General features: G+C 34.4%; 1 protein-coding gene and 1 pseudogene across 1 annotated transcript; one reads left to right on the top strand and one right to left on the bottom strand.

The window, feature by feature from the left end:
- Positions 1-2,166: 2,166 nt before the first annotated feature.
- Positions 2,167-3,989, bottom strand: LOC134232641 (peflin-like; the record flags this gene model as incomplete). Its single annotated transcript, XM_062714628.1, has 4 exons — positions 2,167-2,503; positions 3,018-3,161; positions 3,516-3,674; positions 3,854-3,989. Coding segments are annotated over 4 exons (666 nt in total), but the record flags the coding sequence as incomplete, so codon positions are not given.
- A 1,675-nt stretch (positions 3,990-5,664) lies between these two features.
- On the top strand, positions 5,665-23,312 carry LOC134232638 (NPC intracellular cholesterol transporter 1-like; annotated as a pseudogene).
- The last annotated feature ends 1,938 nt before the right edge of the window (positions 23,313-25,250 follow it).

Raw genomic sequence — 25,250 nt, 5'->3', positions numbered from 1 at the left:
AACACAAGAGGTCTTGACAGATTTAATTACTATATTGCATTACTATAGTATACAACTATTACTTCAAGAGAAATGCTTACTCAGTTGTTGATGAAAATAAAATACATTTGCCATAAAATGAGGTTTAATATTGTTTCAACATAGCTGTGATTTTGTTCTACATTAAGTGGGGGGGGGGGCACAACATACTCTTGCCCTCCAGATCTGAAAGTGGGGGGGCTAGTGCCCCCGCTGCCCCCCCCCCCCCCCTGTGACTACGCCTATGAAAACTAATTGTACCAGATGGATACCAACTACCAAATCGCAAATAAGAGAAATAATGGTTAGAACAATACATGCCACAAATTTTCTCAGCATTCTATAAAATAACCATCTCTCAAAATAAAATAATGCTGTTAATTACAGCACACATGTTCTACATGACATCTACTTTGTTTAATCACGAGTTCACATCTTCTCTTATTTAGTGATCCCTACATATGTCGGGTATAACTTTCCAAATTTCTCGGCTAATTCCTAATGTAGATCCTCAAGGGTGTTTGGCTTTGAGTATATATACATGTACATGTATGTTTCACCATGACTGTTTCTTTGATTTAACATGCAGTTTGAACACAAAATTTTGTTAAAAAAACGTACATGTAACCCCTTAAGCCACATAGGTCTTTATGAAGGTCTATACACATGTAGCCTCTGTCAATTTTGCAATGCTTCAAGTGATTATCTATAATCATGCTTTACATTGTTTTTGTTTTACATTGTAATCAAATACTACAATAAAATAAGAAAACATGGTTCTCTCTTTATAGTGAGTAGGTATTATTAACCTTTGTCCAGTCACCCACAAATATACGGTACATGAATATACCTAAATGTAAACTATGGTTACCAATATGACTGATGTAATTAGGAGGTTGTGACAAATGTATCATTTACAACAAGGGCACCCCTAAGCAGAGCATTCTCTCTCAAAATCTATAAAATTTATTAAGAGTTCATTGACATGGATCCCAATGGAAATTACGCATTTTCCGTTTTGCACAAGACATATACCTTCAAGCAAACATGTACACACACACACAAGATTGCCTGACTATATCACTTACAACTCTGTTGCAAGGAGATAATTAGTATTTTGGTATAAACAAGTAATAAAGAAATCACAAGAAAAGATCATGTTTCAAATGATTTACTACATTTATATTCTTATTTTGACTGATCATACAGATTCCTAAACAGAATACTTTAATATCAATTTGTTTCAGAATTTAAAAAGAAAAAAAAAGAAATTGTATCAAGCACAGGGCTATTCAAAAAATTGATTTGTGTGTTCGAAAACTTTGTAAAATACATGTATAGACAACACATATTATAAAATTTTAAAAATAATAATCATATAAAAAAAAAATGAAATATACAGAAATAATTGTAAAATCCATACATGTCTACTTTATTAGACTGTAGTCAGCACAATGTTTCCAGAAAATAATACAAAGTTACATATTGCCACAAAAAGCATTTAGTACCCACCTTGATAGCTATAAGTTACAAAGAGGTAAAATTAATAAAAAAGATAATAATTTCAACAGGCATTTTAATATATTTATGTAATACAACTAAGCATAACTGTCAAATGCGAATGCACAAAAGCATTATACATTTTTTATATGTGTTAATAGAAATAGAATTAAAGATATTTTAGTTACACTTATTAACTTAAACTTAAAGTTAAAAAATGTTATTCATTGTCTGATAATAACTATCTTTATAGGAAGTTGAAACTCCGGCAAAAAAACAGTGGAATCTTAATTTCGGCTAACTACTAAAGAGAAGGATGTTTTTCCATAAGGATGTTTCACAGTGGAACATCAAATGTTAAAAATTGCATTGTAACAACCTTTCCTCTGATACAACTATTGACATCTAACATTTGATTTGAAGTAAAAAGGAAGAAGATGGTTTTTCCCTGTGCATTACTTCTGTACATAATCATGCAGAAAAAAACAAAAAATTATTTTTTAAATAATAATTACAATCTTCATACATAGTATGAAACATGTAACAGTGCCAACCACTACTTACAGAACAATGTTTCAAAAACAAAAGATTCAAGATTTAACAAGGAAGGACATGAGTTGATGGTCATAAATAAATGACTAAAATGTAAGGGAAACTTCAACAAAAAGCGGAATAACAGATTTTGAAGGAAACAAATTAATTATCATAAATATTTGGTTAATAATAATAAGAGTAAATTCCTACACCTTAGTTTTTATCTATACTTTGTTAAAAACAGCTAAAGTCATAAAGTCCTCGTATCCCATCCTGACTGTTCCCGTTCCCGAGGGATCCCGGGATCTGAAGGCATCAGTCAGCGACTTCAACATGACACAGGACTGAATGAAGTTATCCAGCGTTAGGCTCCTGCGACCCATGATGTCAAACTTGGCAACGACTGTCTGAGCAAACTGGGGGCTTAGGTTGTATCCCATTTGTCTGTAGGCTGTGGAAATACAAAAATAATTATTCCTTTTTATTAATTTTGTTTGCAGTTGACAGACCTATGGTATATTCAATTGAATCTACATACATTTTCAAACCAATTGTTGTCTTCTGTCAATTTGATCTGCAAGTTTGTCCTCCTAACAAGGAACATACACGCTGTTACACTGTGAAATCACATATTTTCGTGAGGTCAAATTTTCCAGGTTTGAAGAAAAAATTATAGTTTGAGGGGATTTGATTTCGTGGTTGGACAATGTATAGTAATAATGCATAATAAATTTTCCATTTCGTGGTGGTAGTAAATTCATGGGTCTCTCCATACCTTGAAAACAACGAAAATTAAACCACGAAAATTGGTGATTTTACAGTATTTTTGAGCATGTGTAAGAAATCTGATAATACTGCTTTCTTTGACTGGATGAAAAGCATACATTGCCAAGATTTTTTACAGCATATTCTGTAATTCATTTGGTTCACCATTCATTTATACAAGAAAAACTCAATTTACTAACCATTACACAATTCATTAAAGTCTATGGCTCCAGATCTGTTTTGATCAAACTGTTCAAAAACTCCTTTCCATTGTTGTATATAATTCCATAAGGCTTGGAATTCATGAAGTTCAATTTGGCCACTCATATCTTTGTCAAACAAACCTATTAAGTAAAATTTATTTTCACTTGATAGTTTGATCTTCATTAACAAAATACATGTTTTGAGACACATGGAAGGAACTCTTACAATTACTTGTTATGATTCATGATATTATGTTGTTCTTTCTGAACAATAATCTTATCTATATATTCAATGGAATTCCAAACACATACAATATACATGTATGGTCTACATAATTTTGATCATGTAATAAAATACACTGCACATATATCTACATGTGCTATCTCTTGGTCTACAAACTTACAATTTATTACTTATGAGAATTATTTTTTACAATTTCAAAGAAATATTGTAATACACTGTGGACACCGCACCAAGGTATACCCATGTCCTACCCATCATTAATCTACAGGTTTCTGGGTTGAAGTGTGACCAGTTGGCATTCACCAGAGCCTGCTGTAACTCGTGTGCAGTGATGCGTCCACTGCGGTCAGAGTCTACGGTCATAAACCACTGCTGGACCTGGGGGTCAATCTGAGGCTGACCAACAAAACCTATAAATGTATACACTTAGAATCAAATATATTTATATATGATTAAGACTACATCTACATCAAGAGCAGATTGTGTAAAACAGGATATTGTCATTAAGAAATCAACATTAATAGCTCATTCTTACTTTAAAATGTTTACCATGTTCATGTTTGTTGTATAAATAATAAAATAAACAAACCTCCAGCTCCAAATCCAGCCGGGGGTGGGGGCTGACCTCCAAATCCTGGAGCCCCATACCCTGGTCCTGGGGGAGCCCCATATCCTGGCTGAGGCTGTGCCCCATATCCTCCTCCTGGTGGTCCCTGAAAAATGGTATATACAAATGTACCAGTTCACTAAAACAAGATAAACAAAGTAAACTATCATCATGATCATGCTAGGTCTAATGTTTTAGGGTGTGACCGTTGGGGGGAGTGCAGTCCTATACAAGCTTACATTTGATTATTGATCCACCTCTACAAACGTCAAATTGTACGAGACACAACCTAGACTGTGACGTCATATGACGCGGAATTCACAAAGGCAGCTCAGTGATGCTCATTGCGCTCGCTATAAAAAGTTTTAAATGAAGTAAATCTGACTTTTACAATCTGAATTAGTCTTTAACCTGAACAGAGTACAGTGGACCCTCATTTATCCGGACGCTTTGGTTCCCAATCAATTTGTCCGGATATGTGAAGCATCCGGATATCTGAATCACCAGTTAAACAAGACAAAATAACATTTAAAAATTTCGTTCCGATGAAAAATCGTCCGGATACTGAAGCATCCGGATATCTGGCGTCCGGATATCTGAAGGTCCACTGTACATGTATTGTATAGCTGCAGAACTGTAACTCTCCGAAAAAATATTTTGACAGACAGGAGAGCTACAGTGCCACCCATTGAAAAAACTGTATATTTATAGCGCACAAAAAAGTGCGCTGTTTGATTTATTTCGCCATGTTTTTAAAACTATCATCTCAAAATATTACTAACAGTGTGTCCCTAACATATTTTTTCACTGTTTCCACAATAAAACATTCCTTTTAATTGTTAATAGCCCTCCTGGCCCTGAAATCGAGATCATCAAAAATTTCGCCTATTTATACAGCCTTTTTTGATTTGCTAGATAATTCGGCCCAATGCGCTTTGTGTAGATGTCAACTATGAAAGTACTTGATAGAGGAGTACAAATTTTTTTGAAATCTAATTTTTTTGGAATTAAGGTAAGAATTTGGAAGAATCCATAACCATGATAACCAAGCGCAACTTTTTGAGCACAATAGGAGGCACTGTAGCTCTCCAGTCTGTCAAAATATTTTTTCGGAGAGCTACAGTTCTGCAGCTAAGTATTGTACTGTAAGTATTAACACTTGTGTCTTGTTTAAGTGAACTTCCTGGTACAAAGTGTCATAATATTTTACCATACGTACTCCATCAAACAATTTTTCAAGGAAGTACCCTAAGATTTTTACCGGTGGTTGAAAAATGAAATAAAACACATGCTTTCTTTAAGCAGGAATACATTTATACATATGTCTAAATTGCCATTAAGCATGAGGGGGTGTGTTCTTTGTTAATCAGCAGCAGCAGCAGCAAATTTTAAAGTACAGCCAAAAGGTGTAAATGGCAATGTTTTCTGTATGCTTATGTAAAATGCAGTGTTCAATCAAATTTAAAATAACATAAAAATCACACGAATCTGCTTATCAATGAATTTAACTCTGTTCCGTCGAAAACACTGCCATTTATTTCACTTCGAAGTACGCACCTGTCCGTACGGGTAAGCCATATTTGTTCTGTAAATTTAGGAATACTATTTACAAAAAACGAAAAAAGTAATATTACAAATATAAGCACTTTGAAATATTGAACCAAACTAATATTGACTTAAAAATAATTATGATATATTCATTTTATAGTGATACTTAAAAAAGATAAATTCTAGACTATTTTGAAAGAGTCGTTTTGTAACATATTAAAATCTTAAATTTGAAAGACCGGTTGTTGATCGGACCATCTCATGACATGATTGAATCAGCGTTTGGAGTTACTATGTAACTAGCCTCACTAGGTCCAAGGTTCAGTTCAAACAATTATCTTCCACTTAGTTTGCTGTCACTTACCTAGAAGCTGCTGTTGCTCTTGGGGGCAAAATCTTCGAAATGTTGGCATATTTTCAGCTTCTAGTGATTTGTCTGTGTTGGACTGGAGTTGCGATTACAAAGGTAGGCCTACCTTCACTTTCATTTGACCAGATTTTATTCTTGAACTCTTCCAATTGTCTTATTCTTCAGTTTTGACTGTCGTATTATTACAATATTCTGTGTATGGCGAATTGGCGATACCCCATAAGGAGATTTACAAGGAGTTAGGTCGATAGGTGGTTGAAACCAGAAGGAGAGGACAGGAAAAATAACAATAAAGTACTTATTTGGTTGTACATATATTATGATATTCCTAACAACAATAATAAGTGCAGGCAATCGGCTCTTGACAGAGATTCTTATCATGATCTCAAGGACCGAGTGTCTTTGGCCATTTGGGATGTGGTTGAATACTGTGCCCCTCCCATATCTCAATGAAAATAATAAAATTATATTGAGGACCATGAAATGCCAAAACTAAAACATTAAATGAAACTGTCTTAGAAAACTATATGTAGTTTTCATTTCTGAAATATTTCAAATATAAATTAATGTCACAAACATATTTCACTTGCAGTTATATTCAAATATGTGTAGCAATTACACAGAAGTGTACATGTACATGCCCCCGCTTGGGATTGAACTCAGAGCCCCTGGCATGTCAATCTAGTGTTCTACCAATTGAGCTAAATTAAGGGTTAACCCGCTGGGCCAAGCTAGAAGGAAGTTGTGATTCACATGCTAACACATTGTCTCCCTCATCAGAATGAGATATCCTCATCTCTTTCAGAGTTTCAGTGTCTGTTGGGCAAAGTTTAAGGGACAATAGATGTAATGTCCATTGAAACCATTCATACTGAAATAATTATCTGTAATTGAATCTGACAGTGAGCCATAAAGTTCTTACAGTATGTTTATGTTTGTGAAGCTAAAGCCAACATTGTTTATATTATAAATTGGAGAGCATGGGAAAATTTTACTCTGTGTGAAAGTTTAGTCAGAATAAATGTGTATATATAATACAGTATAGTGTATATAGAATAAATAACCACACGTGTTATGTTTTGCCTCACAATAAGCAATTTTACAATAACTTTCACCCACCAGAGAATACCTGCATGGGTACCAATGTTGGCACCGAATGTAACACAGTTTATCTAGTTTAAGTGCCTCTGCTTGGGATTGAAGCTGGGACCTCTCACCTCTGGCATACAAGTCCAGTGCTCTACTGAATGAACCAAAAGGTTAACTTAACCCGCTAGTCCAATTAAGCTAGTAGAAAGCTGTGATTTATACACACTCCCACAGTTATAATAGAAAGATTTTCAAACAAAATATAAAAAACAACAATAATTTGTACAGTCTAGTAATTTGTTTTGATAAGCATGGTTTAAAAATGTTTATTGGACATATACTAAATATGACTGGTTTAAAACCATGAAATTTATTTACCAGAATATATATCTTTCATCACAGGGCTGTCAATTTTCTATAACTGGGGCTGTTAGAAGGTCCCTTTCCCAATTCAGATAAGGTAACTTTTTCCCCAAATGAATATATTGATATTAAGTGCATAGTAGAAAAACAATAAAATTTTAATCCTTGTCTTTTTTTAATCTAAAAGGAAACAATTAATTCCTGGTGTTTTGCAAGTCAAGTTGTATTGTGCATGAAATTTTGAAGGAAATTTTTTAAAAACAAGAATGGGGATCCATTAGGGCTGTCACGGTTCCAAAATTTTTCGGGTCGGGTCGGTTCTGATTTTTTTAAGGTTCGTTTTCGGGTTTTTCGGTTCGGGTAGGTAATGGAATAAAAGCTCATGATTTGTATTATTTTCAACAACAAAAAGAATATTTTCTTTTAATCTTAGAAATAACAACATTATAAGAAGTTTAAAGTAGTTTCCTGACTAGAAAACAATTGTACCAAATTATTTAAATCACCTTATAATGGTAGTGTACTAACAAATCTCTCGTTTTTGACGCCATTTTTATAGTAAAATCTTCTCTACTATACAAATCGGAACCGATCCGAATTCCAGAAAAACGGAATTGTACCCGACCCAAATTAATTGTTCCGCGGTTCCGGGTCATTTCGGGTACCCGTGACAGCCCTACGATCCATGCTTCATCAATCACTGATAGCCAGTTAATTGTATTCTTAGAGAACCTTCAACATTGTTCATAAATTTAGAAGAACAGTGTATCATCAATATTTATACTTGCAGCCAGGACTCTTTGCCTAAGAATTCAGATCTGTCTATGGTTTACCATTAAAATTTATTATACTATTTCTTTTTAGATATATAAATGAGATATCAGGGGTAATCCTGTGTTCCAAGTTCTGTGAAATATCCAAATTAATTGACATGTTGATGTAGATGGTTCTATAAAATTGCATTTCATTGACAAGTTATACATGCATGTATCAGCAGTACAAATTTAAGTATAGAATATGATTAATGGTTTTCAATATAGATTTGAGTTTAGGAAATCTTTCTTTCATTTGCAATAGAAATTTATGCAATATATTCAATGCATGTAATGTATATTATATAATATCATTATTAAGCATTGACCTAATCAGATAATCTGGTCAAGATAGACAAATATTTTCGATAAGATTATAAATAAGTTCAACAGGCTTTTGTTCACCTGAGCAATGTTACTTTCTCATGATTAGCTTAATTTATCTGGGTTTGTAACTATCAATACAGTGTCACATGTGAATATCATGTATATATGTGAACATTGGTACCACATTATATATGTGTTCCCCGTCTAGTAGGTCATATTCTGGACTGCATTTCTGCATTATTTACCTTTCATCATGTTCATTGTTCATACTATATGGTTATATTATGTGAAAGGAATTTCAAAGTGTTTATTATTACATAAAGTTTAAGGAAGTTTTTTTAAAGTTTGGATTTTGACATTTAATAATTATTAAGTGATATTTAAGAACATGCAAATCTTTAGAATTGTAAAGTATTGTTTATTTTATTCGAAGTCAAGACCCAGGTGTTGTTTAATATTTTAAGTATTAAAGAGCCAGCCCTGTTTTGTGTGCACCATAAATGATTTACATTTATAAAACAATATTTTATCATGTTTATATGCTGCCAATTTCAAGGCAGAAATTGGAAAAGACTATGTAACTAACTTTATAGATTACAAATTTACAATAGTACCACTACACACTTTTTAATTGGCCATGTGAATCTGAAGTAGATGACAAAACGTTATACGGTTAAGCACCTCAAACTCGATTATACGTGAGAAGTCCAAATTGTTGCAATTAGTACACTGTACATCTACATCACTAATTGTACTTGTTTTTTAGTACTATATTAATTAGAAATGGTATACTAATTTAATTAATGAGAAAAACTTTAAAATTATTAACTTAACACTTAAGTAACTAAATTATTTATGTATGCCCAGTGAACAAATACTTGTTATTTTACATGAGTACTTTATTTTGAAAAATATTAGCTCATTGATGTACATATATCGTAGAAATAACTTTTGAATCCATATTATTTTGTATTGAGTGGATTCATTTAAATTAAAAAAATCCAGCTTCACAGAAATAATGGTGCATTTAAGAGCAGTTTCAAGACCATTCATGTGCAAGCTTTATTATTGCAGGCTGAGAGTGGGCAGTGTATCTGGTATGGACAGTGTGGAGAAACTACTGCAGGAAAGCAGAATTGTCTGTACCAAGGACCCTCAAAAGTCATGGAGGACCCAGAGGGCATGAAAATACTCAAAACCTACTGTCCAGATCTTGTCACAGGTGAAAAATTTATGTCACAGGCCTCTTATACAGGCCTCAAACTCAAAGAATTAAGGGCCTCAATGTCGCAAAGTATCATGGTATTACTGGTAACAAAGGCCATGCAGGGATAAAGTGAAGTCAATAAACAATAAGGGATCAAAGGTTTACATTGATATATAAGCTTGAGAAGCAAACATTGTTGCCTGTGTGCCTCTTGTAAGCATTTTTAAGGTTAACTGCAATTTTTTACGTAGACGTAATGTGATTGAATTATTTATGACATTTGTTAAATTTTTTCTAGCATTGACATTACCATTGCTTATAAAGCCATTATTAGGTAGTTGCTAAATACTGTAATGTGGATTAAATTTTGTTTATTTGTTTGTTTTCAAAAACTGTGTCAACAAAATTAAATCACACATGAAATTATCATATTACTATATACATGTATCAAATAATGTTGCTTTTGAAAGGACGAAATTTATTGCCCATGAAACCATTTTAGTTAACAAATCAGTGAAATTTGATCCCCACAAAAATTTGTGTTTCTATATAGTATTCCCCTAATACAGTTTTATTGTGTTTCTCCAGGAAACCAGACAGAAACATGCTGTGATGTTGCCCAGTTACGTACCCTTCAGTCCAACATGGGTCTCCCTCAGCAATTTTTCTTAAGATGTCCATCATGTTACAACAACTTCCTGAACCTGTACTGCTATCTTACCTGTGGTCCCAGTCAGAGTGATTTCCTCCGAATCAACGGAACAGTGGATGGAAACAACGGAACATACGTCAAAGCAGTCGCTTACTATCTGACAAATGAATATGCTCAAGGAATGTACAACTCCTGCAAAGATGTCCAAATGCCCTCAGCCAATGAGAAAGCTCTCAGCATTTTCTGCGGAAGACCAGCAGCACAATGCACAGCCCAATCCTGGCTCACCTACATGGGTTCAACGGCTAATGGCCACACTCCATTTGGGATTAATTTTGTAATTGGGGATAATAATGTCACAGTAGCTGACAATTCAACACACAATTCAACATACGTTCCCATGAACTACACCATCACACCCTGTAACATGCAGTACAAGAATCGATCAGCGTGCAGTTGTCAGGATTGTGAAACTTCTTGTGCTCCAGTACCCCCATTCCTCCTCAACCAAAGCCTTGTACAATCCTACACATTGATTGCTACTACTTTGTCTTTGCCATAATATTTCTGGCCTTCAATCTTTTCTTCTATATTTATGTCATCTGCTACAATGTCTTGGTTCGGAACTCCTTGGGAGTTATGGATACCTACTCACGATTGGACAGCGATGATGAGGATTATACAGGAGCTTTCTGTGTTAATGGTGACAAAAAGAAGAGAGCCAGATATGGATCACAAGACCAGATGTCAAATTTGCCAAAAGTATCACATGCAGATATCAACTGCCTAGAGAAAATTGGTTCTTGGACGGAGTGCAAATTAGAATCTTTTTTCCGGGCTTGGGGTACATTTTGTGCAAGACACCCTATTCTAATAATAGTGTTGGGTCTAGCCATAGCTGGTGCCTTATCTGCTGGTATTGCTGTCTTCAAAGTGACCACTGATCCGGTCAAGCTCTGGTCAGCCAAAGACAGCCGGGCAAGGACAGAGAGGGACTATTTTGATTCTCATTTTGGGTACAGTATAGAATATTTCAGATTTATTGTAATACATATTTACAATAGTTTCGTCAATTTCCACGTGGATCAAATTTTCTTAATTTGTCAAACAAAACTTTATAGATATCTAAATTTGGGGACAGATATTTTTTTTTCAAATTCTATCATTTAGTTAATATATACATGATATATGTAGTTTGTTTGTTGCCTAATTTTACCTATTTTGTGAGCTAGCTGGTTCAACCTCAAAAACAAAACAAATTGGTTTTCTAGGTAAAAAAGATTAAACCACAGGACATGTACGAAGTCTATATAGCTAGATTTTTATTTTCAATTTCATATATTTGAATACCTAAAGTATTCACAATCTTAATACTTCTTTAACTAAAAATATGTTTATGTACATAATGTTTATGGAAATAGGAAATTAATGAACTAGTGTGTGGTATATTGCAGGCCTTTTTATAGAACAGAGCAGGTAATTATAACTCGTCCCCATAACAAGACCGTTGTCACACATAAGCTTCCTCCACCCTCAGAAGAAGTTGTCAACTATACCAGCCTCTTTGACAAGGAGTTCCTTCACTTGGTAAGGCCCCACATTCTGAGTACCATTTTTTAAATGCCACAATTTTATTTTCTCATTATTGTTTGAGATGGAATACTCACAAAAAATTCATTTCTGTGTTTTGTTTTTTTTTTAAATGTAGATTGATTTGTATCTAACATTAACCAGAAATTGTCAAAATTTTATCTTGCTGGAAAATCACATATTTTCTAGGGGTCAAATTTTCATGGTTTGAAGAAAATATATTAGTATATGGGGATTTTAATTTGAATAGTTGAAGAATTGATCATAGTAATACTTTTGAAAGTATGTATTATGTGGTGGAAATAAATAAGTGGGACTCTTCATACCTTGAAATTTGAAAACAAAGAATATTAAGCCCCTCACAAAAATCTGTGATTTAACATTATAAATATACCGAATACATGCAAATCACTTGTTAAATACATTTCAGGTTTTAGATCTACAGTTGGCCATTGAGAATATCACAGCAGAATACAACGGTGAAAAAGTCACTTTGGAGGACATTTGTTTTCAGCCCTTGTCTCCAGACAACACAAAATGTACCATCCAAAGCATTCTACAGTACTTCCAAAACAACCATACAGAAATAGATAAAGTCAAAATGGATGAATATGGCTTCTTTGTGTTAGCTGACTACCTTGATCATCTAAGATATTGCTTACAGTAGGTCAAATTTGCAAATTGTTTGAATTCATTTTGTCTAAGGGGAGGAGGGGGGGGGATGCAACATGAGCATGTACAAGTAGCTCAAGTTGCCTACAACTGGATTTCATTTTGCATCAGATGTTTGTATAAAGCTTATGTCATGCACATACAATTGGAGTAACTTTCTTGATAACACATGACTTGTAATTCCTTTCAGGGCACCTGCATCAACACAGGACACTGTGGGACTGAACATAAGCTGTCTAGCAGAAAGTGATCAGCCTATCTTCCCATGGATTGCACTAGGAGGGTTTGATGGTAGGCTTAAACTTCTGTGTCAGCTTTGTCAAGATAATAGCTTGGAAACTTTTCAAGAAAGGTTTTGCTGCATGCACTCTGTATATACAATTTGCAGGTACAGCGTCGTGCCATAAGTATTCGCGGAAAAATGGCGGACGTGATTTGAGAGTTATCGCGCTTGCAACATAAAAGTCACCCAAATACAACAAAAACAAAACAAACGCTTACCTTTAGTACTTTGTTAAATGTCCCTTGGATCGTATACATGCCATGATGCGTTTTGGGATGGATTTATAAAGGTTTTGAATATACTCTATGGTGAAATTCTGCCAAGTGTGTAAAATAACATCGAACAGCTGATCAGGGGTGGTAATATCTCCGGCGTGATTTTGGATCTGTCTTTTAATTCTATGCCAACAGTTTTCAATGATATTAATGTCCGGACTCTGGGCTGGCCACACCATACCTCGAATATTATTTGTACGTTTATATTCCTCTACAACACGGGCTCTATGTACCGGCGCATTGTCGTCTTGAAAAACGTAGTTGTTTGCAGGGAAATGTCGGGCAATAACAGGCCACAGGTGGTTGTCAATGATATTTATATATTTATCGGCATTAATGTTACCTTGTACCTTGCATAAAGTCCCTGGACCATACCAGCTGATGCATCCCCATATCATTACGGAAACTTTGGGTTTTGAAATCGCATACATGCACTCCGGACGGTACGATTCCTGGGCGGATCTCCAGACATACACACGATTATTTTGCCCTATAACCACTTGAGATTCATCACTAAATATGATAGGTTTCCAGTTTTGTTCAACAGTCCATCTTCGTTTGAGTAAACACCATGCTAAACGTTTCTTTCTATTTACTTCTTTGACAACCATACGTTTTCTCACTACTCTTCTGTAAATTTTGTTATTATGTAAAATCCGCTTGACGGTCCGTTCACTAATAGGTTCACAATAATTTCCATCATTAAAATCAGTTGTTATATCCTTCAAAACACTTCCCCGGTTCTTCCTAACCATACGAAGTAATCTTACTTCACCACGTTTTGACACTTTCCTGGGACGTCCCGAACGAGGAGCTCTTTCCACACTTTTTCGCTGATGAAACGTTTTCAAAATTGATCTACATGTAGATTCGGGAATTTTCATAATTCTTGAGATCTCACTTACTTTATGTCCGTTTTCTTTCAAATCTATAATCAGCTGTTTTAACTCTAGTGACAGTTCTTTTGATTTTCTACCCATCTTGTTTACAGTCCGTAATATTCGGTAGTCTAACTTTAGCAGACGTCAAACATGACATCACGGTAAACTTTGACCTTACGCGGTTTTGGGGATGATGTCAAAATACAAAAAAGCGATTGCATAATGATTTAGGACGATTTGAAAAAACGCGAAGCGTGAACGTTTTACGACGGCCGCCATTTTTCCGCGAATACTTTTGGCACGACGCTGTATGTCCTCTGTTCTTGCTATGATTTGAACTTAAATTATTTTTGCAGGAGATAACCACAACTCATCGGAGGCCATTGTCATTACATTTATTGTAAATAATCACTTGGATGAAGAAAAGAATAAGAAGGCAGAAGCTTGGGAGAAGGCATTCATAGAACACATGAAGGCATTCTCAAGTCCAGACATGACTGTATCATATTCCTCAGAAGTAAGTTTTTAGGTCACCTGAGTAAACTCAAGTGACCTATTGCTATCCGTTTTCGTCCGTCGACGTGCGTCGTGTGTTGTGTGTTGTGTGTTGTGTGTCGTGCGTCGCGTGTTAACATTTGAACATTTTCAGCTTCTTCTCTGCAACCATTGAACCAATTTCAACCAAATTTGGCACAAAGCATCTATGGGTGAAGGGGAACAAAAATTGTGAATTTCATGATCCCTGCCCCCCTGGGGCCTGAGGGGTGGGGCCAAAACCATTCAAATTAATGCAATCTTTAAAAATCTTCTTTACTCCTGGACATCAAGCAGTCAAACTGTTTGCATGATTGTAATCAGCATTGAGTCCTCTACCAAAATCGTGAAATTCATGGCCCTGGGCCAGTGGGGTCAGGGGTTCTAGTGCTAGGGCGGGGCTAAATATTAAGTATATAGTGAAAATGCATTATTTCTTTGAAAATCTTCTTCTCTGCTCCTGAGTATTAAATAAACCAACTAAGTACATAGTTATGATGAGAATGAGTGCCTCTACCAAAATTGTGAATTTTATGGCCCCAGGTTCAGGGGTTCTGGTGTTAGGGTGGGGCTCTATTGATTATATATAGTGGAAAAACATGAATTCTTTGAAAATCTTCTTCTCTGCCCCTGGGTATTAAATAAACTAACTAAGTGCATAGTTATGATGAGCAAGAATGCCTCTACCAAAATTGTGAATTTTATGGCCCCAGGGTCGGGTTCTGGTGTTGGGGGGGGGGGGGGCGCTCTAGTGAAAATGCATGAATTCTTTAAAAATCTTCTTCTCTGCTCCTGGGTATTAAATAAACTAACAAAGTGCATAGTTATGATGAGCAAGAGTGTCTCTACCAAAATTGTGAATTTTATGGCCCAAGGGTCAAGGGTTCTGGTGTAAGGGTGGGGGGGGGTTCTATTGATTATATAGTGAAAATACACGAATTCTTTAAAAATCTTCTTCTCTGCTCCTAGGTATTAAATAAACTAACTAAGTGCATAGTTATGATGAGCAAGAGTGTCTCTACCAAAATTGTGAATTTTATGGCCCCAGGGTCAAGGGTTCTGGTTTTGGGGGGGGGGGGGGGCTCTATTGATTATATTGTGAAAATACATGAATTCTTTAAAAATCTTCTTCTCTGCTCCTAGGTATTAAATAAACTAACTAAGTGTGCATAGTTATGATAAGCAAGAATGCCTCAACCAAAATTGTGAATTTTATGACCCTAGGGTCAAGGCTTCTAGTGTTAGGAGGGGGGAGGGGGGGCTCTATTGATTATATAGTGAAAATACATGAATTCTTTAAATTTTCTTCTCTGCTCCTGGGTATTAAATAAACTAACTAAGTGCATAGTTATAATGAACAAGAGTGCCTCAATCAAAATTGTGAATTTTTTGGTCCCAGGGTCAGGGGTTCTGGTGTTAGGGTGGGGCTCTATTGATTATATAGTGAAAATACATTAAATCTTTGAAAATTTTCTTCTCTGTCTCTGGGTTTGAAGCAGATGAACTACCTATATAGTTATGATGAGCAAGGGCCCTAATCTTGCAGAATTGTGAATTTCAAGGCCCCAGGGTCAGTGTTGGGGGGGGGGCTATACTTATATACTGAAAATGAATTAATTGTTTGAAATCTGCTCCTTTGTATTTATAAAACATTTATTTATTTTTTGATAGGCAATTTTAAGGGTGCCTTTTTAAAATTTGTGCAATGTGTGGACCTAGGGTCAGGGGTTTTTGTCACAGTGTTAGGAGCACTACTGTTTATTGCTGAATATTACTGATTAGTTGGAATGCATTTTTGTTCCCCTACCCTGCGTATGGGTATTCAGTAACCAAGCTAAGCAACTGCTAAGTGTATTGTTATGATGATCAGTGGTGCCTCTTTCAAAATTGTGAATGCCATATAGCATCTGGCTTAAAACATGAATCAAATTCAATAATTGGAAAGTTGTTGCATAATGCTCAGGTGACCTATAAGGCCCATAGGCCTCTTGTTATAAGAAATGTTGTATAGCCAGTTTTAGTTTTCACACATGATAAAAGAAAAGAGATTGGGGGGATGAGGATAAAATATTGGTTCAAGAATATTTGATTTTGTGATATTGTAAAACCTGTACATGTAGTATGAAATTTTAAGATTTCATGCCCAGGGTAAATGAATTCATAAGATTCTTCATACCACAGAATCAACAAAAATTACCCCCCCCCCCCCGAAAATGAGTGATTTCACAGAAATGAATAACAGATATAATGAAGCAAGGTTTATATAGTCTTTCTAAAAGCTTTCCTATAACAGTATTTACTGAATTGTGATCAACGTAATGCATGTATAATAATATGAATATTATTTTCACTCTAGCGTTCCATTGAGGATGAGATTAACAGAGAAAGTAACTCTGATGTTCTGACAATTCTGGCCTCCTATCTGATCATGTTTGGTTATATTGCTATTACACTGGGCCAATACAGAGACTGTGTGGACTTTTCTATTCCTAAACTGATGGTAATTTTATACACATTATACACACACATATATAACCCTTTGGCTCTTTGCCAAAAAATTCTTTCCACTAATATAAATTTTGACTGTTCTGTAATTGTTGTTAAAGATGTTTTGCATAAACATAGATGTAATATTTTACAGTTTGTTAATTTATAATTTCTTAAAATTATGACTGTAATATTTTTCTAATCAAGGACATAGCTTCGGGTATTTTCTTTTTATGAAATAAATACAGCAATTTATTTTCTCACAATGAAAAAACTAAACCACTGTTTTTGCATCAATCTTGCATGATTCTCATGCATTTAGCTTTGATTGTGTGTATTGACAGATGGATGCTAAGATCACCCTGGGTTTGGCGGGGGTCGTGATTGTCCTCCTCTCTGTGTCCTCCTCCCTGGGGATGTTCAGCTACTGTGGGGTTGCGGCTACCCTCATCATTATAGAGGTGGTGCCTTTCCTTGTGCTGGCAGTGGGAGTGGACAACATATTTATTTTAGTGCAGACTTTTCAGGTAAAGTAATTTACTATCAATCTAATGTTTCAACTTCAGATGAGTATTGTGCACATTCCTGATGAATATTTCCCCCAAAAATTTACATTTTATTTTGATAATTTTTAGAGGGACAAGCGAAGACCCAATGAAAGTATTGAGGAACAGATTGGTAGAATTTTAGGCCAGGTTGGCCCCAGCATGATGTTATCTAGTTTCTCCGAGTCCATTGCCTTCTTTTTAGGTGAGTGACTTAGTACTGGAAAAAATATGTAAAATTAAATGAATTGAAGCAATAATATTTTTTACGGATATATTTTCAACTAGTAAAAGCTTTATTTGTCAATAGATTAAAACTTTATAAATAGAAATCTAATAAATGCTGATAGTTCATCTAATCATGCAGGGCTTATTTTGGGAAGTTAATTCTAGGTTTAGAAGGTTGCAAATAATACTTTTGTAAAAAAAAAAAACCCTGGCTGATATAAACCCCAAACTTTACAAGTTTTACGTGTCCTAATTGATATTTTTAGACCCACGGTTTTCTGTTTAAAAAATAATTAAAAATGAGACATGTAAGGTATTGCACCCAGTATATTCCTGCTTAAACATTTGTAAAGCTTCGTTATGTAATGTACAGGAAGCTGTTTAATACACTTTAAATAGTTTTAAGCGTTCATTTAAAATTTGAGAAGGAAACGAATTGTTGGAGTTTCATGTCAGTTTTATGATTTTTTTCTCAAGTTATATACTAGTATTATGCAATATCGTGTAAGAGATCAAATTACAGTTTTGGCTCATTTTTAATGTTTTAAAATGTTAGTCTTATAAGATGACCTTGTGAAGTTTGTTTGTTTTGTTTGACTTGCACATTGAAGCAGATGGTACTTAAATAAAAACTCATTTAATATCAAGGAAATGGGACTCCAAATTTTAATTTCTTATAATCTAGACAATTCATACCCATGTAAGAATTAAAGTAATGAGTCTCCAACAGGAATAGTCTAAAATTTTCTGATAATTGAAGTTTTCTTATAAGTGAGTTCTTCATAAACAAGTCTAACTGTAGTATAATTTCTGCTATTTCCAGTACATGTGCTCTAGGATTAGGAAGGTGGAAATTTTTTCAAAAATGTGTTAATTTTTCAAATTAACTTTTATATTCCTAGGTGCCTTGACTAACATGCCTGCCGTACGAGTTTTCTCCCTTTATGCGGCCCAGGCTGTCCTCTTTGATTTCCTCCTACAGATCACTGTGTTTATTGCTCTCATGACACTTGATGCCAAACGACAAAAGGTAAACAAATACAAAGAAAAGCTTGTTATAGAAAGTATTGAAGTTTTTGTAATATACTGTATTCAGGAGACACAAGTCTCTTTTCTTAATAAATTCTTGTAATTTAATATTCTTCATTATTTTTCTCTCCATATTTAAGTACCTGGTAAATCTTTTTTAAGGTTAAGTTATGTTTTGTATAGCGTTTACATGACTGAAATGAATGTCTTATAAAAACAAAGTTCTTTTACTTACATGTAGGTTGATTTTATATTGTGCAATACATTTAAACAGGACAACAGATTTGACATGTGCTGCTTCATCAAAGTGTCGAACCAGAAATCCCTGGATGGAAACTCGGGAGGATGTCTTTATAAAATTGTCAAAGATTACTACTCTCACTTTCTACTGAAGGAGTGGGTCAGACCTATAGTGGTAAGCACCCCCCTACCCCCAACCCACCCCCATCCAACATACACATCAGCAATTCAGTAAAAAGGTTTTATGATTTTATATAAACAGTTTAGAACAGTTCCCTTTAAGAGTCAGGGAATTGGTAATACATGTAAGTCAAGTATTTCATACTGGGCCATTTTTTTTTTTCAGATTATAAAATAATGCAGTAGTAATTTATATAAATAGTCATTTTTCTATGATTGTAAAAAAAAATTGCTTAAACTCACATTCAGATATATTTTGACTGCCAGGCTGCCTCTATGTCTAGAAATCTTGTTTCTCTTATAGATCACCATCTTTACGTTTTATTTCTGCCTCAGTGGAGCTGTTATTCACAAACTCGGTATTGGATTGGACCAGAAGCTCTCAATGCCAGACGTATGTGTTAGATCTTATGAAAGTTACGTTTATTGACTAGCTTTCACAAATTATCTATCAATTAAGAAATTTACCCCTCCCCCTTTCCAAAAAAAAAGATTTGTTGGAAGATCTATGAAAACCTGTATTTATATTTTGTTCCTTTACTAACTATCTAGGGAAAATACTTCTCTATATGTTATTAATATTGGAGTAAAGATCTAAATTTTTTATAATATTTTAAATGTGGTACATTTTCTCATCTATCTAATCAATGAGACTTTTATGTACAGTATTTATTTCTGTTACTGCAGGATTCATACGTCCTGGACTACTTTAAGAACCTGAGTGCCTACTTACATACAGGTGCCCCTGTATATTTTGTGGTTGAAGAAGGACTAGATTACAAATCGCTGTCAGGCCAGAATGCAATCTGTGGAGGGAATGGCTGTCCACAGGATTCTCTTGTGGGTCAACTATTTACTGCCTCTGGACAACCTAGCTAGTAAGTTTTAACTCTGAAGAAAAGAAATATTCAGTAATATTTATGTATTTTTTGACACTTGTTAAAATGTTTTAAATCTTGAGTATTGCTTTATGATAAGTAATGGTTATGGTAAAAGAAGACTACCTTTTTTGTAAAACTTTGACATGTGCCTCAACATGTATTTTGGAAGATAGTTATCCATTTATGGGGCTTGGTTTTGTAAAATTGTAAGTGAAAAGTGTGTTGTAGAATTTTTTACAGAGTACATTGAATGAAATACAAAAACATAAATGAATAATTTCAGCACAAAGATAGCACAGCCGACCTCTTCTTGGTTAGACGACTACTTGAGTTGGCTCTCCCCCGGAGGTGATCCCCCATGCTGCAGAGAAAACAGTAAAACACATGGGTTCTGTCCCTCCATGGGTAAGTAGAATCTATACCCCCCATCCCCTAGCTATAACCCCCTCTCATTCATAACCTCTATCAAGCTACTTGCTTCATGAAGGAAAAGAGGTACAAACATAAATTTCTTTGGTTTCTTTTTTCCAGACAACAGTTCTACTTGTATTGGGTGTCCAATGGGAAAGTCAATACATGGAAGACCAAATAAGGTAGATTTTATGAAGTACCTGCCTTGGTTCCTGAAAGACAACCCAGGAACAAAGTGTGCTAAAGGGTAAGATTCCCTTAACATTGTCAGAAGAATATGCAGCATCTCATGCAAACTTTCTCGTTTAGAACAGTGCAGAACTTTTTTCAGACTTATCCATATAATGCTATAAATGAATTTGTTCTTGCAACAGTAATGTTTACTAAAGGCTGATTTTTTTTTAACAGTGGACATGCAGCATATGGCAGTGGAGTTAACCTTATTAAAAACAAAACCGATGTTGGAGGTAATGTTTCGTATACTGTTTAGTTAAGAAATTTGTATAGTCTTACATATATTTGGCATACTTCATTTTTTTCATTGAAATTAAAAAAAAAATTATTGAATTTTAGCCACGTATTTCATGACTTATCACACAATAATGACGGAGAATGAGGATTATATTAGTGGATTAAAGATGGCCAGAAAGATAGGAGATAACATCACCAACACGCTGAGGACCATGCTTAAGAACGACAAAATCACTGTGTTCCCATACAGGTAAGACTGGTGTTAAATATACAAGTCGGAATTTCTTTTATAAAAATAGGAAGTAATATGCATTGATTCTGTAGCTGCAGCGAATCACATAAACAGTAAATTTATGTGCTAATGTAGTAGAGGGGTAAAAAAAAATTACAGTAAAACTTGTTTAGTATGAACACAGATATTGCGAATTCACGGATATAGCTAAGATACATGTATCTTTCATCCCCAGCTTTAAAATTTAATGTATTTCTTATATGGATATAGCGAATTACGGATACAGTGGTCCTAGTGAATTGGTTATTACCAAGTTTTACTGTAAACATATGATTTTAAAGTGAGCATTTTGGAACTCATAATGTTTTCCATCTATTTTCAGTGTTTGGTACGTGTTCTATGAGCAGTATCTCTCCATTGTTAAGGACACCATTGAGAACCTGTGTATCTGTATCGGTGCCATCTTTGTGGTCACCTTCCTCCTCCTGGGCTTCGACTTCTTCTCCGCCCTCATGATCCTCATCACCATAGGGATGATAGTGGTCAACATCCTGGGATTCATGTACTTGTGGGACATTACTCTTAATGCTGTGTCTCTAGTCAACTTAGTCATGGTAAATGTGGATGAAAAGTTTATCATGGGTCTTAAAAACAGCCCTAAGTTAAAGACTTAACAAATCCAGTAGATATGGAAACATTTTGTATCTAATTCTGAAATAATTTTTTTTTGTTTTGTTTTTTCAGGCTATTGGTATATCTGTGGAATTCTGTGCCCACATAACCCGGGCATTTGCTGTCAGTTTACAGCCCACTAGAGTGGAGCGGGCTCGGGATTCTCTAGCACACATGGGCAGCTCTGTAAGTCATGAAATTGGAAAAGTATCATTTTCAAAATTCATTAGGGAAATAAATTATTTTTTGTTTTCCGTCATGTTCATACTTTAATGCAGCTGACTATAATTATTTGTAATTATTTTGCTTAGAGTTCTAAAAAAAATTTTAACTTTTATACAAAATTTGTGTATATGGAAAAATGACAAGAGCATGACATTTCACTTGTTTTCTTTATCCTTTCAGGTTCTGAGTGGAATTACACTCACCAAGCTTGGAGGAATAATCGTACTAGCTTTCTCCAAGTCCCAACTCTTCCAAGTGTTCTATTTCAGAATGTATCTAGCTATGGTTGTGTATGGGGCAACTCATGGATTAATCTTCTTGCCAGTCATGTTAAGTTATATAGGTATGTACAAGTTTTATTTTAACTTTCTCCTAAAAATAAACAAAAGATTGTCTTGTTTTTTGAAGGTGAACAAAAAATCATAATTTTATTCCTGTAATGATCGTTATATTTTCTTTTCCAGGTCCCCCTTTAAATAAGGCCAAATTATACAAGCACCAAAACAAAATCGAGCATGAAACAAATGGTATAACAGTAAACAGGAATAACCAATCAAATTATGAATCCATTACCAGCTGAGTGAAGGACATTGATATTAATTAAACAATCAATTTCATATTGAGATTAGTGAAAAGTCCAAATTACATACAGTGGCTGCCAAACAAACACTGATTCAGAGTGCATGGATGGAAATCTTTCATAGAATGGAATATCATAATCTACATTCCATTTTCCAATGAGATTATTTATATTTTCACTGTATGTGTATGAGATAATCATGTGCTATACATAGGTAAAATGTGGTTGATTTTCATTGCACTGGAAAATGCTGGTTGTTACATTTCAAAGTTTTTCACCATAATTACCGGTACATGTATTGAAGAAAAGTTTTTCATGATGCTAAATTTTTATAATTTTTTGTAGTATCCATTTAATGTTGAATTTTGAGAGGCATTGCTTTTTATTAAGTAATACCTGGCACATTAATGATTTGGAGAAGAGCTGAGGATTCAGAATTTTATGTAATGTCTATCTGATAGAAGTTTTTCTTTTCTTCTGTTAATTCGTTAATACATTCTATATAATGGCGGTATAAATATTTTTGTGCAATTGCTTATTTATGAATGTATGTCAGAGAAATGAATGTATTGTTTTCTATATGTTATATCCGGATAGTGCTTCTCAAAAAGTGCTCAAACAAATAAATCATGCGTAAAAAAATTTCTGTGTTTTTCTTCATGTCACATCGATTACGATGTTTAACAAAGAAAGGGTAGTGTCCTCAAAACCAACATTATTTTTTTTTCACCATATAAGATATTATTAGAGTTCCTCAAAACTGTACATTGATTGCATAGTTGAGCTTAATTATGTAAATATACTACTTTTTATAAAATTTTCAACTTTGAAAACTTCTCTGATTAGGACAATGAAAATGTTAATTTGCTCTTCAAAAACATTTCTTGTCATTTACAACTGCATATAAACCAAATGTAGAATAAATATACTGAAGTTTGTATATGGTGTCCCTGGGGGTTCCTTGTGGTATTCCTGGGGTTCCATGTGGTAAAAAAGACATACCGTTAAATTATCTAAACTAAGTGCAAAGCTGTGTGTCAATATTAATAACTTTGGTTGAAGCATGCATAGTTTAAATATATCAGATACATGTAATCTATGTTGCCTGTGTCACAATGTCTCATCAGAAACGTGTCCGTCTGCTTGAATGGTATTTCTTTTAAACCGTGTTCAAATTGTGTGCATTTTAAAGGAGAAATTGTCATATTCTCTATACTTCATGATGGAAATAGATAACCGGCTTACGCAGAATTCCTTCTTATATTTAATTTTTAAGCCGCTGTATATCATACCTAGTCTTATTTTAAATCATTTCTTTTAACGGAAGATTAGCATCTCCTACAGATGTTTCAACATTTACTTTACAAAGGACAAGATAGGGTAAGGCCACTTGTTTGAGATGTCTTTTAGAATGGTGCAACAATATATATAAATTGCAAAACTACTTATCATTCCTGCCACAAAATGAGTATTGGTTCTAAGTTAAAGGACTCACAGAGCTTAAAGGAAGGTCAGGAAATATGTCAGTTTCCAAATTTTCTCATTTTAATGCAAATTTTAATCAATTTTACGGCACAATTTCTTCCAGAAAACATAGAGTACAAGCTTGCTTATATCTACCGAAGAAGATGGGCGTATTTGGCGTGTGATCTGCAGGAATCATTTGTACGAAACATATATGGTTTAAATGTCCATGAATTGATCAACTTGGCTGACCATAGCTGGTCATAGTTTATAAACACAGTTATATGATTTTTTTTACTTAGTTTGAAATACCTTGTCAGATTGTAACATTTATGACCGTTTTTGTTAGGAGTTACAATAACATATTAATGCTCCACAAAAAAATAAACACTTATAAGATAAAAGGCATACTAGATGAGAAGTGTACATGTACATCAAAATTTAAGAATAATGGGATTTTTTTCGTTCTCGGAGCAACTAACCAAAATTCATCTTATTCAAAATTAAAAAATAAAATCAGAAAATAATATGAAACTGATAAAAGAATTGATTGTTTGCATAAAAAAACTAGTGCTAATTGTAACGGGGACCGTTACAGATGTTCCCCAAACGCTCCCCATGTCCCTTATCGTGCCTTATTCCTCTAAGACCTTTTATAAATATGCTAAGTATCCCAAGATTTCATTTAAGAATATAAAAGTTACAATGATATCAACTATCAACGATATATTGTTTAACGTTTTGCATGCGCGCACACGTACATGTACATGCATATGCAAGATGATTATGGCATGTTGATTAAGCGATTAACATATCTTTCTCTCCCGCGAATCAAAGAAAAGAATACATACATAAATTTACCATTTCTCAAGCATATGTCATATTTTTAATATATCGATTCACATTTTATTTCTCTACTTATTTAAACCTCGGGCTCAAAGTTGGTTTTATTCCGACGACAAGGCAGGGTTAAAGTCGACTAAGGGTATCACACCAATACATAACCAATTTTTAATATATCGATTCACATTTTATTTCTCTACTTATTTAAACCTCGGGCTCAAAGTTGGTTTTATTCCGACGACAAGGCAGGGTTAAAGTCGACTAAGGGTATCACACCAATACATAACC

This window comes from Saccostrea cucullata, unplaced genomic scaffold (assembly GCF_032062105.1).
Source record: "Saccostrea cucullata isolate Sc308-1 unplaced genomic scaffold, CSIRO_AGI_Scuc_v1 ctg3131, whole genome shotgun sequence".
Taxonomy (NCBI): domain Eukaryota; kingdom Metazoa; phylum Mollusca; class Bivalvia; order Ostreida; family Ostreidae; genus Saccostrea; species Saccostrea cuccullata.
The sequence above is the reverse complement of the archived record's forward strand: the minus strand, read 5'-3'. Positions and strand labels throughout refer to the sequence as shown.